General features: G+C 42.4%; 1 protein-coding gene across 3 annotated transcripts in view; it reads right to left on the bottom strand.

Annotated features, from left to right (window-relative positions):
* Positions 1-19,282, bottom strand: part of LNX1 (ligand of numb-protein X 1) — a 221,676-nt gene that overhangs the window by 16,946 nt on the left and 185,448 nt on the right. For 2 of the 3 annotated variants that reach the window (XM_007539715.3, XM_007539716.3), the window contains 3 exons: positions 17,807-18,009; positions 14,186-14,557; positions 945-1,079 (listed from right to left, as the gene is read on the bottom strand). In XM_007539715.3, the coding sequence (XP_007539777.1) occupies positions 945-1,079; positions 14,186-14,557; positions 17,807-18,009 (710 nt within the window). The remainder of the gene's footprint in view (positions 1-944; positions 1,080-14,185; positions 14,558-17,806; positions 18,010-19,282) is intronic. The other variant, XM_060188050.1, reaches the window with a different exon arrangement.

Genomic DNA, 19,282 nt, shown 5'->3' with positions numbered 1-19,282 from the left:
TAGGACCTGAGTTTGTTCTAGTTTGGACACCCACCCATGTGGAGTAAAGGTATTAAACACAGAAAGTGAAACTTGGGCTGCATCTTCTCATTGAAAGAGAGGCCGGAAATGGTTGACTACAGGATGGATTCCTCCCAATGATGCATTGTTCCATCCAGCATTTTATATTTTTATATTTTTATAATTTTTATATATTTTATAATTTTATATTTTTATATTTTTCATGAATTTGAATGCTATCAGATAGGATGTGCTATCAGCGAGATAGCTCATCTAGATAGTGCATTTGCTTTGTTATGTGTATGGCCCAGGTTCATGCCTGGTCTCCACTGTACTAAAGAATGCTTTGGTGGTATCGTGTTTTTCTTTCTGTCTCTATCTCTGTCTCTGTCTTTTTATTTGGAAAATTGTCAGCCTGAACCAATAAAGTCCCAGTGATAACACACACACACACTCTCTCTCTCCCTCTCCCCCCCCCCCACCCCAATCCCTACTACTCACTAATGCTACTTGAGTTCCTGGACCATTTTGTAACAACAAATAAACTAAAGATAGCAGGGGAACACTTAATTATCAGGCAGCCCAGGAACTTCAAAACAGAAACAAAGCATACCTCCTGCTAAATTTCAAGGCAAAGCAGGCCTTAAACAAAATGACTTTGGGAAAATCAGAGCATCTACTTGACTTAGACTTTAGGTCTTCCTCTGTGCTGTGTAAGGTCAGGTGCTAGAATGCTCCTGCACCTTCATCTTGCCTGCTTTGATGGGAGACATCAGTTACCTCACAGAGTCCCAAGGATGGGAGAGACAGCTTCTGGTTTTGCAAGACAAGTCAAACAGTGTTTCTTTAAATGATGAAACCCAGAGACAACACTGAAAAATGGTGAAGCTTGCATAAACAGCTAGCTCTCTGCGAAAGCAGTGTGCACACTGTGTTGGCCTCACCTTGGGAGAGTTGCTCCTGTCCTCTGGCTCCGGGGACCGGATGCTGCTCCTGTTCCAGTTGATTTCCTGAAAGATATGAGGACTCTGTGGCCGAACTGGGCGGGACACGATGAGGTGGACACGCCTTTCACTGGCCTGGGCAACAAGACACAGGTGTTAGCTACTCTCAGAGCTCCCATCCTAAGTGGCCAGTGTCATAGCCTTCTCAAACCATGAGTTCCATTTTAGCTTTTTCTGTGTGTGGGTTAAACTTATTTGTACTATTTTGTTGTTGTCGTTGTCAGTAGTGCCCATATTATAGCTTAGTAAGAAAACAAACTTAGTTCCTTTGTTATTAAATTGGTCATGAATATTATTTCAAACTACAAAGGTTCTCACTCATTTGGTACTCTCTTGAAAGACATTACAAATTCATTTTTTATGAATTGTTTCATCACACAAGCATATATGAAGAACCTTCTAGATAGGCTGTGTATTTGGGGATGGGCTGGGGGGGGGGTCAGGGAGATATGCAGTGGTAGTACACAGGACTTGCACACTCTTCTAGGTCCAGAATTTGAGCCCTGGCATCAACAGCCAGAGTTCAGTGATGCTCTGATTAGAATAAAGAAAAAAGGAGAGAGGATGGACTTGCCAAGTTACCTGCTCTATCAATCATATAACCAGGGTTCCAGCCCAGCTCCCACAGCACTGGAGGAAGTTTTGATGCTGTGTTATTTGCTTTATTTCTCTGTCTCTCTCTACCAAGAAAGCCAGCCACAGTGGTGAAGAAAAAAGTGACAGGAAAAAAAAAAGGCACATAGTGTCAAGAAGTAACCCAACTCTAATGATAAAGAAATCAAATTAAGTTAATGACAGCAACACAACCACTAGAGGAAAAGAAATCTTGCATTTGGGGATTAGGCATGGTACACCCGGTTAAGTGCATTTAGTACTTAGTACAAAGACCCATGCAAGGATCCCAGTTCAAGCTCCCAGTTCCCCTCCTGCAGGGGGGACGCTTCACAAGTAGTGAAGCTGGTCTACAGGTGTCTATCTTTCTCACTCCCTCTTGAGTTCCCCCTCCATTCTCAATTTCTCTCTGTCCTATCAAACAGAAGGAAAAAATGGCCACTAGGAGTGGTAGGTTTATAGTGCAGGCACCAAGCCCCAGTGACAAGAAGGAGGAGGAGGAGGAAGGGAGGGGGAGGAGGAGGGGGAGGAGTAGGAGTAGGAGAAGGAAGAGGAGGAGGAGGAGGAGGAAAAATTGTGCTTTTGATAGTCTTAAACATTTGAGCACTGGAAAGGGGTAGCACTTCATAAATTCAGGGATGACTTGATGGGTTTTAATATAGCCAGACTATCTTAAATTTGTTGATGTTTCTCATTACATGGAAAGAAGAGGAGGAAAAAAATGTCCAGGTGACAACAAAGAAAGCTGACTCCAAAAATTATGATGTTATCCAGTTGAAATCAATTTTTTTGGGGGGGAGGTCTGGCGGTAGCACAGCAGGTTAAGAGCACGAAATGCAGGGACCAGTGTAAGGATCCTTGTTCAAGCCCCTGGCTCCCCACCTGCAGGGAAGTCATTTCACAGGTAGTGACGCAGGTCTGCAGGTGTCTATCTTTCTCTCCCCCTTTTGACTTTCTCTCCTCTCTCCATTTCTCTCTGACCTATCCAACGACGACGACATCAACAACAACAATAATAACTACAACAACAATAAAACAACAAGGGCAACAAAAGGGAAAAAAGCAAATTAAAATCAATTTTGGGGACAATGTTTTGTAATAGCTGTCTTATTCTTTATAACCATCATCCTTATTTACCCTAATGAGGTTATCTCTGGAAACTTTCTGAAGTACAACTTACTAAAAGATAAGCAGTGGTAGACATTCAAGTCAGAACTTCAACTGCTGAGCCCAATTTTTCTCTTTTTTTTTTTCATCAGGGACACACCAAGATTTTGAAGGCTCTCTGTTTAGTGTGTTTATCTCCAGGGCTCCAAGGCTGCATGCTGTATCATGTTCATCTTGGACCAGCAACAGCTGCATGACCTCAGCACCTCAGAAGAACTGGGAAAATATGAAACTTCCATATTGAAACAACTTTCCAGGCAAAACACAAAATACCAAGGTGCAGCCTGCAAGAGCTGTGTGATTCACATTTTCAAGGACAGTTTTCTCAGTGAATTTTCAAGTGCCAAATTCAGTTCTAAGCTGTAGGCAGGAACAACATTATAGTAAATAACTCTGCTATAAATTTCCGTGGAAATAAATTCTCTGCAATGCTGAATCTGTGACTCTTCCAAGCCACCTAGTCAATTGCTCAAAGGGAGGGTGATGTATTTTCTTTCTTGGCATTTCCAGACATGAGGTGGAAAGCGGGCTAATGTGTTTGTCCTGGCTCTCACTCACAGGAGCAGCTGGTTTCAGATTCAAGGAACAACCCCAACACCAGAGAGCTTTTCTTCCCACTGATGGGGATCTGGTGTCAATGTAGACTGGGGTTTAGGGGGGGGGTGTAGGGGGAGAAATAAAGACTGAATGAGAGGAAGGCAGAAATGAGTTCTCTTCATGCCCAGATACTCCATGCCAGGAACACAGATGCAGCAGATCTACCATTTTACTAACAAGTGTTCAAAGGAAGAGCATGATACAGGACACAATTAGGGCAGCCTCTCTCTTGCATCTCTTGGGATGCTACAATGTGCACAAAAGGATCACTTAATAGTTGTGGCTAACACAAGCAGAGAGGTCAACTTTTTTTTTTTTTTAATACCAAGAGTATTTGATCATTTCATTTTTCCTAAGGTCAAGAGAGGGGATAGAAAAAAAAAATATATATATCAGCATGTATGTAATGCAGTGATGGCAGGTGAGTGGTCAGAGAGATGGCTCGGCTGGTTGAGCGTAAGATCTGTATGTCTGAGGCTCCAGGTTTGATCCCTAGTGCCATGTGTGTTGGAGCAGCATTCTGGATTTTCTCTCCCTCTCTCCCTCCCTTTCTCTCTCTCCCTTCTGTTGAGTCTTTTTTGTCTTATATGATTTAAAATAATAAAACTGATCTTTAGAAAATCAAAAAGATAGCATAGCACAATCAACCATGAAACATTTCCCAGCAACGGGGTCATGGAATCCATGGTGGGTGTGTTTATATCTCTTGCAGCCCAAGAATGAGAGGAAGTGGGGCTGGGTGGTGGCATACCTGGTTACATGCACAAAGACCCAGGTTCGAGACCCCAGTCCCCACCTGTAGGGGGAAAGCTTCACGAGTGGTGAAGCAGTGCTGCATGTTTCTCTCTGTCTCTCTTCCTCTCTATCCAGCCCTTCCCTCTCTATTTCTGGCTGTCTCTAGCCAATAATAAAAAAAAAAAGAATGAGAGGAAGGAATTCTGGAAAGAACACGTAGGTACATGCCTCCATATCCTGCCACCCCCCTCCCCCCCAAAAAAAAATCAAGGTTTCATATTAAGCTTTGGTTCCTAGCAATAAATATGGAGTTATATTTTTCCACAACTTCTAGTCTTGTGGTCATGTTTATATAAGTTGCGCCTGTATGAAAATATGCCTAGGTGACATCTTTCCCAGTCTCCCAAACTCACTTTCTTTGTAGGAGGTCACCTCATGGTCTCATTTACTTTAGGATTAGCAGAGGTCATAATGCAGGCTGTACGTGGCATGGGCCACAGCAAGGAAAGGTCTTGACTCAGGTTACTGGGAACAAAGGATGGAGTATTCTTAGCTTCTAAAGACTATTTGCACAGATCACTTAAGAGTTGGGGAGACACACCGACAAATTAAATGTGCATGCGGTGCAGGCTTTTCTTAGTGTATAGGAGATCTGGTTCAAAGTAGGAAACTGGGGCAAAAAAGAGAAGTTCATTTTATTCTGTCTCCTAAAACATCATGGATTTTGATTCTGGTGTATTCTGGACACACAGTTGCACATTGCAGAGCCTGAATGCTATATCATATTCTCCTTTCTTTTCAAGAATGAATCTAGTAAGTTCTCTCTCTTTTTTCTATGGGTTCAGTGAAAAGGACTGATTGATTATTTAGTTATTTATTTATTATTGTAGCACTGTTCAGCTCTGGCTTATGGTGGTGCTGTGGATTAAATCTGGGACTTCTGGGGTCTTAGGCATGAAAGTCTGTTTATATAACCATTATGCTATCTCCCTAACCCAAAATTATCTTACTTCTAGATAAAGAAAGGGTGAGTGGGGCCAGGTGGTGGTGCAGCTAGTTAAGTGCTCATATTACAGTGTGCAAGGACCCAGGTTCAAGCCCCTGGTCCCCACCTGTAGGGGGAAAGCTTCACAAATGGTAAAGCAGGACTACAGGTATCTCTCTGTCTCTCTTCTTCTCTATCTTCCCCTCTTTTCTCAATTTCTCTCTATCTCTACCTAATAATAAATAATTATATATATATATTTTTATTTATTGTCATATAGAGACAGAGAGAAATTGAGGGGGAAAGAGACAGAGAGACACCTGTAGTCCTGCTTTACCACTCATGAAGCTTTCCCCCTGCAGGTGGGGACCAGGGGCTTGAACCTATGTCCTTGAGCACTGTAATATGTGCACATAACCACGTGCACCACTGCTTGACCCCAAAAATATATTTTTTTTAAAAAATGGTGAGACACAGAAATGGAAGGAGTGAAGAGAAACCACAGCACTACTCCACTGCTTGTGAAATTTCCTCTACATAGGTGCTCCCACGTGGTGGCCAAGGAGGTTGAACCCCGGTCCTCACATGCAATATACTATACTGGGTGAACTTATCTCCCAGCCCAGTAAGTGGTCATTTCTTCTTCTTTTTTGCCTCCATGGTTATTGCTGGAGCTTGGTGCCTGCACTATGAATCACTGCTCCTGGAGGCTATTTTTTCCCCACGTGCGCTTAACCTGCTGCGCTACCACCCGACTCCTCATTTCTTCTTTTTACAAGTCAATCTGCATTTGTATTCCCTCCTGATTTCTTTTCCCAAGGAGAAGCTGCCTAATATTAGCTGTTTTTCTGATTTAAAACAAATCTTATTTATCACTTTTTATTTCTTTATCTGACAGGACAGAGGAATTGAGAAGGGGATATACATAGATAGATGATAGATAATATACCTACAGCTGTGCTTCACTGCTCATGAAGCTTTCCATCTGCAGGTGAGGACTGGGGGCTTGCACCTGGTGACATCTGTACTCAATCGGGTGCACCACTACCTGGCCCTAATAAACTGATTTTCAATACATACTTGTGGGGGTGGTTCTTTTTAGGCTACTGGGGTTGCCCCACTATAGCTTCCCTTTAAGCATCTGCTTGAGTGCCATTCTCAGCTCATTCATCTTATGTTCTCACAGTCATGGAGAGTTGTGGAGCACAGGTTCCACAAAATTAGCAGGTCATAGAAGTGGGAAGAGATGTCAGACATCATCTAATCCAATGTCTTCTTTGCAGCAGCCCAGCCTTCAACCACCCTACAAAATCCTTGCTACGTTGTCTCCCTGCTCATGCTCCAACACCCCCATTGGCAAGGAAACCACTGTGTCTCAAGGCAGTGCAAACCAATTTTGAACAGCACTAATCAGAAAGCCCTTAGGCTGAGCTTAAATCTGCCATTCTTTTGGTTGCTCACTGGTAATAGTCTGGGGCCCTCTAGGACAACCCCAAACCACTTTCCATATGACAAACCAACTGAAGAGAACTCTCATTGCCCTCTTTTACTTTTCTCTTTTCCAGGTCAAATGTTTCTAGTTCCTTTGATATTTAATATGTTCTCAAGTCACTTAAAAAATGTGAGTAACAGAAGCATCCAATAGCACATCTATATACAAGATACTGGATACTGTACAGCAAACCATAACAAAGGGACTTTTCAAAGTTAACCCAATTAACAAATAATGTGATGATAACATTAACTATCGATTGTCTTTTTGAACCCTAAGACAGCAGGAACCTCACATCTCCACTATAGAGCCCCTACTTCCCCCAGTCCTGGAACCCTTGGATAGGGCCCACTTTCCCGTATGCATCTCCCAATCCAAACCAAATAATATTGCATCCGCCGATCACAACCTAACCAACGCAACGATTGCCACCTCAACATGCTTCACCTCAGACTGTATCCAGAGACTTCACGTGTGGAATGACAACCCTTCAATTTCATTACTCGGGTGAGACCTTTCCTTTTATAGTACACTCTAATTTCATCTCAGGTAGTTCACTTTCTAACAAAGTCCCATAACCTAGATATACACCAGTTTCTGTGAGAGAGAGCTTATGTTCACACGTATCCATAAACTACTGCAAAATATATACCTGAAAGCAGAAGTACACTAGAGTTTGCAGTGAGTACCTCCCTAACACTTCCTCTCCACTATTCCAAGCTTGGGATCCATGATTGCTCAACAAATTGTTTGGCTTCATATGTTAACTCTCTTTTCAATCACCAGGTTCCAGATGCCACCAGGATGCTGGCCAGGCTTCCCTGGATTGAAGACCCCACCAATGTGTCCTGGAGCTCAGCTTCCCCAGAGACACACCTTACTAGGGAAAGAGAGAGGCAGACTGGGAGTATGGACCGACCAGTCAACGCCCATGTTCAGCGGGGAAGCAATTACAGAAGCCAGACCTTCTACCTTCTGCAACCCTCAACGACCCTGGGTCCATGCTCCCAGAGGGCTAGAGAATGGGAAAGCTATCATGGGAGGGGGTGGGTTATGTGGATTGGGTGGTGGGAATTGTGTGGAGTTGTACCCCTCCTACCTTATGTTTTTGTTCATTAATCCTTTCTTAAATAAAAAATTTTTAAAAATGTGAGTAACTTGGGCAGGGGGCAGAGGGAGGGGGGAACATAGCATAATGGTTATGCAAAGATTTTCTCTTGTCTGAGGCTCCAAAATCCCAGGTTCAATCCTCCCACACCATTATAAACCAGAGCTGAGCAGTGCTTTGGGGAAAGAAGAAAGAAAAAAAAAAAAAAGAGGAACTTTGGACTTAGTTTGATAAAACTGAGGGGTGTGTGTGTGTGTGTGTATGTAGGGTCTTCATGCTGGTGTGCCCAGGACCAGGACCTCACTGGAGGCGCTCCCATTTTGCGATTTCACATGTGCAACATGAAAGTCAAGAAGTCCATAGTTGTCTATTTTCATCATTGCTAATTGAAGAAAACAAACAAGAGGGGTTTCCCCAAGATCCTGCTATAGAACACAGGGCAGTAGTGCACCGCAGCTCTGGGATCATGTGTTGACATAGTTCCAACATGGCCATTCAGGCAACAGGAGACACCTGAACTAAAAGGATGACCACATCAGTCACCAGATATTCCTCTTGATGTGGCAACAAAAACACAAAGAGGCATGAAAATAAAGTCCTTGCCCTAGCCCTCTGCACAAGAAGACTCTAAATGCCTTACAAGAGAACTCCCGAGAAAAATACTTCTCATTGAGCAAGCAGTTGGGGGTTCCAGAAAGGAAACTTCAGACTGAGCTAATGGTGCACAGTAAGTTGATATTCCCCCTAAAATGTGAATGGTGAAAGCAAATCTGGTGTATACTGATTTGTTCACCACTGAAACATTAGTGGTTAAAACAGCACCTGGCACAGTTGAAAAAGCATTTATGAATATCTTCTTCTAGAGAGGCCACGGATATTTTAGTGAGCGAAGGGTGACCAGAATCTGGCCAAGGAATAAGAAAAACAAAGCGGCTTTAAGGAAAAGCAGCAGATGGAGTGGGAAAGTAGGTTTGAGACAGTGACTTGGCCTTTTTTCCCTAGTAAGGTGTAGCTCTAGGTTCATCTTTCCATTCCCATAAGTGATGCAAATAAATGAATGATAAGGACAATCTGACTTCTGCAGGGTCAAACAGATATTCAGGAAAGAGTCAAAGTGAGAAATGACTTCTTGAATTTCTGAGTCTGTTGAGACAACAGACTGAACCAATACTTTTTGCCTCAAAGACTCCTTCTTTCATGGGGTGCCACTCTTGTGGTTAGTTCTACTCCAGAAGGAAATAAACAACAAGCAAGCGTGAAAGACCATGTGGGCTAGTGAAAAGGTAGTTATAGCACCGCCTAGTATTTGTAGTATGTTGCTGTGCTTGAGAGTCACTCATAAAATTCCCAGTTGAAAAGCAGTACAGTTTCCCATGCTTTATCATGCACACATGTTATTTTGGAGTTCTATAAGAAAGTCATTTGAATTTTAAGTAAACTCAGTTCAAGAAGAATGTTTCAGAATCTATGTATGGTTTAATCTACATGCACTGAATTAACTACAATACCATAAGAAAATTTGTTTAAATGGGGGTTTTATTCTACATTAGCCATATTGATCTGTTAAAAACAAAACAAGACAAAACAAAGATATCATCAGGTCTTATTTCACTGATGACTGTTACTGGTTCCGGGGAACTTGAGTGTTTAAATTACTTTGAGAGGGGCCAGGCGGTAGCACACCTGGCATAGCATACATGTTACCATGCACAAGGACATGTGTTCAAGTCTAGTCCCCCCTGCATGGGGAAAGCATGAGTGGCGGGAAGTAGGTCTGCTGGTTTCTCTTTCTCTCTCCCTTTCTCCCCTCTCCTACCTTCTCAATTTCTTTATATCCTACAAAGAAAAAAAAAAAAAAGCCCACCATGAGCAGAGGACTCATCATGCAGGCACTGTGCACAACCCTGGTGACAGTACAAAATAAGATAAATATTTTCTGGTCCTTTTTCGAGCCATTACATCATCCCCCCAGACAATAACTTGGATCCACTGGCATATCAGATTTCAGGCTCACGGGCAAAAAGAAAAAGGGGAAAAATAGTATAGCCACAAGCCCTTTAGAATTTAATTAAAATATGTCTACTAGCTATCTACAAAATGGAGGACTCCCCAACTTTTCATCTGCACTATTCCAGCCTTTAGGTCCATGACTGGTCAACAATTTGTTTGGCTTTGTATGTTAACTCTCTTGTCAGCCACCAGGTTCCAGATGCTAGCATGACCAGACTTCCCTGGACAGACAACCCCACCAATGTGTCCTGGAGCTCTGCTTCCCCAGATCCCTTCCCCACTAGGGAAAGAAAAAGACAGGCTGGGAGTATGGATCGACCTGTCAATGCCCATATTCAGCGGGGAAGCAATTACGGAAGCCAGACCTTCCACCTTCTGCATCCCACAATGACCTTGGGTCCATAGTCCTAGAGGGTTAAAGAATAGGAAAGCTATAAGGGGAGGGGATGGGATACAGAGTTCTGGTGATGGGAATTGTGCGAAGCCATACCCCTCTTATCCTATGGTTTTGTCAGTGTTTCCTTTTTATAAATAAAAAATAAAAAAAAATAAAATAAAATAATTACCATGAGAGCTCTGTAGCTTTTCCAGGTATGCAGTAGAACTTATGAGGAGGGATCACATATTTAGAACAAACATAGATACTACAGGTAGCTCAATATTCGGATCTGGCTGCCTAAGAGTCTATCATACACCTTTTAAAACTTGAAGGGTGTATGTCTCAATTATTGTTTGAAGAAATAACTATATGTAAATATCAACTCATGCGAGGGAAAATCGAATGTCAGGATTAATGAACACCCATTTTATTACCCACCTGTATTGCATATTTATTTATTTATTTATTATTTTTGTCTCCAGAGTTATCATCATTGGGGCTTGGTCGGTGCCTGCACTACGAACATACTGCTCCTGGAGGCTTTTTTCCCCCTTTTTGTTGCTCTTGTTGTTTATCATTGTTGTTGTTATTGTTGTTGTTGTTGTTATTGCTGTCGTTGTTCTTGAATAGGACAGAGAGAAATTAAGAGAGGAGGGGAAGACAGAGAGGGGAGAGAAATACACCTGCAGACCTACTTCAACACTTGTGAAGCAACTCCCCTGCAGGTAGGGAACTGGAGGCTTGAACCAGGATCCTGACACTGGTCCTTGCACTTCATGCCTGCTGCTACTACTACCTGCCCCCCCATTTTTTTCTTTTTACCATCCACATAAAGTATGGGAATTGTTCAGGCAAAAAAAAAGGAGGGGAGGGAAGATAAAATGGATATTCAACTTTGAAATCCACCATTACTTGCTTCATTTATTAGCTGTGTATATTTGAATGAAATAAACATGAATTTATGGACTCAGAACTGCAGATTGATGACCACAGCTCACAGAAGGCATGAGTCTCAGCACAAATCATTCTTATATTCATTGTTGAGTAGATTCATTCTGAACTCCAAGGCTGAGAAAATTGAAATCATTCATTCCTTAAAGTCTCAAAGCTCAGTTCCTATCTTTCTGTTCTACAGTTTTTACAGATGACACCAGGTAGTTTGTTTTTTTTTTGGGGGGGTGGGGAGGCATCCTGGAACCACAGAATGTGAAATCGGGTCTACAGGGTTGCAGAGGTCACATAGGCTCCTAAGCTGAATGAATATGGGCCCCAGATCACATCAAATTACAGTCAACAATATTTATACACCTTTCCCATATTTAAGAGCTACTCTCTTCCCTGATCCAGCTTTCTGGTCCTTTTCCTAGCCATGACATGATCTCCTCAGACAATAACTTGTATCCACCTGCATATCAGATGTCAGGCCCAGGTAGTTTTTTATACAGTTACTCTGCTCACAGTGCTTAAGAGACTTAGTTGACAATGTCTATACTAAGGTACTAGATAAGTCAACCATACAAAGTTCCTGTCTCCATAGTTTCTGACTCTCAGCCTGATTAGCTTCAGGGTTTGGCAGGCAGGGCCCTTGCTGAGTAAGCTGAGGTCAAAGCTGCACATATGTATGGTTGGTTAACTTGAAAACAGTTGTGGCTTCTCTGTAATAACTTTTCCCTGAAATAGTAGAAAAAGGCCGAATGTGTGGTACTGTGGGCGAAAACATGACCAAAAGGACATGCTGTCTGGGAATTTCTTTGTAAAGCAAATATGATTCATGGAGTAAGACACACAACAACAGTGCAGCCAAGGACTGGCTGGAAATTTAAGTCTCCACCTTTGAAGGATATTTATTTTAAATCCCCCTTGCTTGATGTGTGTTACAAGTATCACATAAATAAAATCTCCTCTGGCAACTGCTTAACTGAGTTTTCCCAGCATTCTATTTTTTCCATTTCTTTTCCAACTAGCCCTGCCCAAACTACCTCCTATGAAAGCACATTGGCTTTGTTTTGTAAGTTTCGAAAGTTCCACTATTAGGCAAGATTTTAATCTTAAAAGTTAACTTTGTAATGGACTTTTTTTCCCCATTTTCTGTTACTAATCTACAAAAGTAGAATGATACGTGTAAACAAAAATTTTCCCCCAAATGATAGGACTAAAGGAGTTTTTCCTTTGCCTATTGTGAACTTGCAGCTGGCAGATGGTCTATAGAATGTGGGTTATACCGACTGACCTGCATAAGGAGTGAACAAGTGTAACAAAACCAAATTTTCAAGTCCAGTTCAAAAAGGGAAATAATGCCTGCTTAGAGTACATTTTCCTCCTAGAGATGAAGAATAAAAGTACTTTTTCTTTTCTATGTGTTAATAAATTCTTTCCTATTTTCTGTTCTCACCCAATAGTACATTACAGGCTACAGCCATCTGCTTCATGCTGACTTGATAGTAGTTGAGTGAAGAGACAGGAAGATGTTCTAAGTACTATGAGTCTAGCGACTGTGTCAGTCATTGTACTGCACACTTTTGGGCATGTAGAAACAGATGCTCAACGGTAATGAATGGATGATTCAAGGGGTCAAACGTTAGACATTCTTGGGGACATCTCTTGTGTTACATCTCTTTAAAATGACTTTTACTGGACGATTCATCTTGTGACTTTGTCTTTCTTTTTTCCTTCCTTCTCATTCTTTTTTCTTCTGCTCTCTCTCTTCTTTTTTCAATTTACTTTTTCTTTTTTCATTTCTATCAAAGCACTACTTAGTTGTGACTTATGTGCCAGGAGCCATTTCTCTGCTTGATAGATGACAAGCTTTGAAACAATGGAAGCCCTTGAGACAAGTGTTAATTCCCCTCTGGGCAGGCCATTTCCCCTCAGGTAAACCATTTATCAGTAATCAAGTGAGTCAACACACAGTTTGGTTTCTGCCATTTGTTGCAAGGAACATTCTCCTTTGAAGTTTGCTCCCCCTCCCCCTCCTCCAGCATTCCCTCTCCTTCCCCAAAGCCTTATAATGCCTGTGAACACAATAAAATTTTGCAGCTTGATCAGAAATCTGTCTTGCTGTCATTCTTTCTTGTCTCATGTCCCTTTCATTCCAGGTCTTTCAGGTTCCTAGCCCCTGTTCACTGCCCTGCTGATCGGGCACTTATGGGGATGCTAAGAGTTGAATCTGGGACTTCAGAGCCAGACTCAGGCATGAAAATCTTTATGTATAATTGTTATGCTATATCCCTGGTACCATCTAATGAATTTCTGCTGAGTTCTCAAAGCTCATATCCATCACCCAGTTTAAGATCCTTTTCCTCTTTGATGAATTTCTGAATCCATCCAACAGAATTTCTTTTACAAAAGTACCATTACTTTACTTCTCCATTGCAATGTTATTATGCCAGATGACAGTCATTATAGAAAGGAAGCAAGCAGTAGAAAACCTAATAGATTCTGAGTAAAAGAAGTGAATGAGTGGGTTAGAATACAAGAGCCAAAACAAAGCCTGTCCCACTAAAAAGAAAACGGGAAGTTCCATGAACATTAAAAAAACTGATGGCAACCCAGCAAAAGGTAACCAAATGTTTGCCAGGACTTAATCACATGGCACTATTCAGGAAAGTGTCCAACCACTGGGAACTTTTTTTCTCTGACTGATCAGTAATCATGCCTCTTTCCTTAAGGGGTCTCCTCTAGATCCATATTTGAATTCCCACAGCAGTAACCAATTCTATAGGGATCTAGGTCCATGAAATCCCTGGTGGGCACATGATAGAGTTTTTAATGGGAGTCAGAACAACTAGATGTCTTGGATGTGTCTAGAGTTATCCTCAATGAACCCTGAGTCTGAGACTAACCAACCAGGTCCCAGGAAGACTGACCTTGAAGGGCCTTAAACTGGTGAGGCTGCAGCTCATGGAACACTGTGCTTGTCTGCCACAGAGGGGATGACTGGTAGTACACAGGCACAGGGAGGGATGCTCTTACCTGGCCCTTCAGTCCTGATTCTTTGAAGAGGCAAAGTATGTGACAGATGGCAGTAATGGGATGGTGAGCATATTGCTCATGCAGAGAGTTTCTGATCACGAACCCACAACAACCTGTGACCCACCTGAATCAGGTGAGCTGCGCTCTCCGGGCTGCCATATCGAAGGTCATGTCCGTTGATGGCTAATACCCGGTCGTTCTCCTCCAGCTGACCATGCCGATCGGCCACACCACCATCCAACACATTGAAAATGAACACTCCGGGCTCATCCACCTTGCGCACCAGTTTGATTCCAAGCTGCTCCTCGGGGCTGCTTTTGTTGAGAATCACATGGAAGCTGTCATCCCGGGGTCCAGAGATGTCCAGGACCTGCCCGCTGCTCCTGCTTCGGAACTTCTGCTCTCGTAGGACCGTCAGCCGCAGGGCTGGGCAGGGCTGTCGGAGCAGGCGCAGGGCATAGTTGTGGGGCACGTTGCTGATGTCCATCCCATTGACCTGAGGTGGGCCAGGCATCAAAATCAGAGGGAATGAGGCTGTTAACTCCACCCACCACAACTCTTTCTAAGAGGCATCTGGGGAGCAGGTGAGTGGAACACAAACATTCTCAAGGACCTGGGTTCAAGTTCTAACCCAAACTGCAAGGGTGAAGCTTCAAAAGCAGCAGAACAGTGTTGTAAGTTCTCCTTCTCTTACTCCCCACCTCTCCATTTTTCCCCATATATATATAAGAGGCTGCTGGAAACAGTGGAGTCATGGAGGTATCAAGACTGAACAATAATTGTAGTGGCAAAATAGACTAATCATCTCTGCCCTGTCCCCTCTTCCCTTGTCCAGACCTCCAGATGTCCCCACCTTTCAGCATCACCTCTAAGCTTGCTTTGAGTCCCACCTTGCACCACCTTTTCAGATCGTCAGGAGCTTTCTTCTTCAACCTTGTATTTTCACATCTACCAAATTTGCAGAAGTTGTTCTAACTTCATAGAGATTCATTTTAAGCTTATTTTTCAATGGAGGGAGGGAGAAAGAGGAAGAAAAATAGGAAGAAGTAAAAGAAGAAACTTTCCCACTGAGCTCACATGATTACCTTAAACTGCTGTTCAAATCACACTGAGTTGATATTTTCTTTGCAAAACATCTTTTTAAAAAGTTTTTTCTTTAAAATTTTTTTCCTTATCTTTATTTATTTATTGGATAGAGACAGCCAGAGATTGAGAGGAAGTGGGAAATATAGAGAGAAACAGAGAGACACCCGTAGCACTGCTTCACCACTCATGAAGCTTTCCCCTTGCAGGTGGGGAAAAGGGGCAAGGGGCTTGAACCTGGGTACTTGTGCACTGTAACATGTACACTCAACCAGGTGCACCAGCACCTGGCCCTGTAAAATATCTTTAAATGATTCCCCCACCCATCCTCACAGAAACTTCTAGATCCCACTACTGTGTGTGTGTGTGTGTGTGTGTGAGTGAAAGAGAGAGAGAGAGAGAGAGAGAGAGAGAGAGAAAGAAGGTATGTTTGTATAACTGCATGGATGGGTTTGTGTGTAGGCAAGTGTGTAAATATGTGAGAGTATCAGACTACTTGTGTGAGAGTTGTGAGTTTGTGTGCATGTGTGAGATCTTAAGATAGTCACCTACAAAATTTTTTGTCCATGTTCTCAAAAAGAGGACAGGAATATGCCGTTTCTTCCATATGAATGGGAGTTTTTCTAGACTCATTGATTGAAAGTTAAGATCACATGATCCCACTCCCTAATTGCCCCTTTACTTGTGCCCCATTCATGATCCGCAGGGCTGGTACTGCCTGGCCTTCTGGCTTTATTTACTGTGTCTGGGCAGCTGTGATGAAGGCTATAGACCCCTGTGGAAGTCCTGCTCTAGAAGAAAACAATTTCACAGCAGCAATACATCCTCTGTTCAAGGACAGAGGCCCCACAGAAGAGAAACAACCTTCTTAAATTTCTATGGTTTGGTAAGATTCCTTGGACTTGCATCCAATTGTTAGAGGAGCTCTGGCGTAAGACCGGAAAAGCTTTCGAAAAAGCTTTTCACAATTGCCTGTGTCTGCTGCATGTCCGGGGAAAATGGAGGTCCCCTTACACACACGGGTAAAGCCTCACCACCTATATCCACAAACAGGTAAGCTTTCAGGTCCTCTTTCCTGTCACTGGCCTTGTTTCCTGGTTTCCCCCCACCACACCCAGGCCTCAGGGAGGTTTGGGTCCCCTGCTAAAGAGCTGGCAGTTCTTTTGTGTGCAGGTGCCAGCGAGAGGCCAGAGAAATCAAAATGTTTTATTATGCAACCCTCCCAGACAGCACAGCTTCCACTAGAACTGGGCAGAAGCCATGTGGTGAATCGCTGATTGCATGGCTGAAGGTCCCTGGGTGCTCACAGGTCCTGCCTGCACTCCACACCAGGGACCAGTGGGACACTCAGTGTTTCTACATGAACAGCTTTATATTCTTTCTCCTCTTGTTCCAAAGAATAAGAATTTCTTTGCCAAAGAAACAAGTCATAATGTGTCAAGTACTGGCCCCACAGCAAGCAGTTTAGAAGGGATGGGATGAAACCATCATCTGAGTAGCGGACGGGAAATATATAACCAGGGAGGGGCTTCTTGTCACTTTTGACACATGTTTAACTTCTGTCTGATAAACAACTCTTCACTTTTCCTTTCTCTTCTGGAAATTCCTCCTTAAAGGACCATTCCCTTAACCATTCCCTCAACCAAGCCTCAGAAGAGAGTAGTGAACAAGGTATGTTTTCCCCCTCACCTGTCCCTCCTGGAATGTCTTCAGGTTGATAGAATTACACAGGAATTACATTTTTTTTTTTTCATGGAAGGCCATTAAGCTCCAGCAAAGTTCTTTTAGGAGGGTATATAAATGTGAGTGATCACAGAAAATACCAAATTTCCTTGAATCTGATCTGAAAACAATTTATAACATATATGCTCCAGTTCTACATGATCTTCTGTTATTCTTACTTACAGTAACAGAAAAAGGGAGATAGAGGAGAAGGAAGAGAAAGGAAGACAAGAGAAGATGAAAATGGGAAATGACGGTCAGGTTAGAAGAAACCAGAGGGGGAGATGGTAGAGGAATAAAGAAGGTAGAGATAGATATATTTGTACACAGAGACAAAGAGGGAGAATGAAAGTCTCAAAAAGAGTGAAAGAGGGGGCTAGATCGTGGCATCCAGTAGAGAGCACACGTTACTATGTGTAAGGACCCAGGTTTAAGAACCTGGGCCCCACCTGCAGGGGGAAGCTTCATGTGTGATGAAGCAGTGTTACCAGAGTTTTTCTCTCTCTTTCTATTTGAAAAAAAAAAAAAGGCCACCCAGAGTGGCCAGTTCATTGTATAGGTGTGGAGTCTCAACAGTAATCAAAGTGGTAACCCAGTTGAACACACACATTACCATGCATTTTAATATTCAATTCATCCATTCATTCTTCCATCTGGCCACCACTCATGTATCCAGTGATTTTCTCTGAAGTTCTTTTTATTTATTTATTTTTTTATAGGACTGATAGAACATAGAGAAGTTGAAATGGGAAAAAGAAATAGGGAAAGAAAGAGAGACACCTTCAGCATTGCTTCAATGTTGGTGAAGTTTCCCTCATGCAGGTAGGGATGGGGACTTAACCCTGGGTCCTCATGCATGGTAATGTGTGTGTTCAACTGGGTTGCCACTTTGAAGTGACTCTCATTAAGACTCTTCAGGATTCTAAACCATGGCCTCTACCTTTAGTATGATGTCTCCTGGTAGAAGCCGGCCATCTCTGGCAATCACTCCATCACGATAAATGTGTTGGATGATGATATGAACCAGGGGGGTCTCACTGCCTCCCACAAGCCGAATGGAGAGGCTTTCATTGGGATCCACCCTATTGATCTTGATGCTGGTAATTTCCCCATCTGGAATCAGGTGGTGCAACCTTGGAAATACTGAAGTGGAAAAAGGTAGTATTAATTATTTGTCAATCTTTTGACTTCTTTTTTTTTAACCAATGCACTACTCAGCTCAAGCTTATGGTGGTACAGGGTATTGAACTTGGTTCTTTGGAAACAATTTATAACATATGCTTTTAATATCTTTATTAAAAGATATTAAAAATACTTTTTGCATAACCACTATGCTAGCTCTCCTGACTTCAAAGGCAATATTTATTAAAGACGTCACTCAAAGGACATTTCTAGTCATTCCTTGTCTTAACAGACCTTAGTATCAGCCAAACTAAACTATTCATTGTTTGTCATCCATGGTTTTCTTTTTCCTGCCACTGTGCCAGTATAACTTCCTCTGCCTGGAATGTTTTTCACTCTAGACCTAAACCCAACTTTGTTTCTTCAAGGTCTGCATAAAATGATCCCTTACAATTAAACTCACTGAGCTACACTAAACATCCATTTCCATAATGATTTTTTTTTTCTGTATTTCTTACAGCACTCAAAGTTTGATTATTATTCATGCCCATTTCCTATATCCCCCACTCAGTTCTTCAGATCTTTGAGGATGTTATGTTTAGCTACTCTGTATTTCTGTGCACAGGTCTCTGTATATAGAAGACTTCAGCTGATGCCTAATGAATAAACAGGAAAGAACAAATAAATGGTTATTGTGGAATGAACTGGACTCTCATCACTTGTTCATTGAGGGACAAAACATAATGAATCTGTTTACTGCCCTCTTTGGTCATTTGAAGATTTCTTCCTAGAACCCTTTGCTTTTCAGACTTGGGAAATCACATCCTCTCTACTAGAAATGTGTCAACAGAGGGAAGTCCAACAACCTTTTTTTTTATGATCAACACGAGGGTTTGTCCCTGATCTGCCTGAGGTCACCAAATTCAAAGTGAAAGAAAGAAATTCAGAGATCATCTAGGCTGGTGTTTTGACTTTATCTTCCATAGATGCATGTCTTTCCCCAGGAAATCTTTCTAGCTCTATGTCCTCTGCAGCCTGGCCATGGGAGTATACTTAGGAGCGTTGCTCTACTTGTATTGCTATAAAAATAACAGCCAAACTTTTGTTCTACAAACAAGAGCATTTATACCCAGACAGGGAAAGTGACTAGTTAGAACTGCTCCAAGTTAGAGTCAGGTGGTCCCTAGAGCCAGGTATTTTGATGTGCTGGTCTCCTGTCACCCTCCTCAGATTTCCCTGCAGTCACAGTGAGGACAGTCCCACAGGAGACTTGTCCTATAGACTGATAAACCAG

The sequence above is a fragment of the Erinaceus europaeus genome, chromosome 3, assembly GCF_950295315.1.
Source record: "Erinaceus europaeus chromosome 3, mEriEur2.1, whole genome shotgun sequence".
NCBI lineage: Eukaryota > Metazoa > Chordata > Mammalia > Eulipotyphla > Erinaceidae > Erinaceus > Erinaceus europaeus.
The sequence above is the reverse complement of the archived record's forward strand: the minus strand, read 5'-3'. Positions and strand labels throughout refer to the sequence as shown.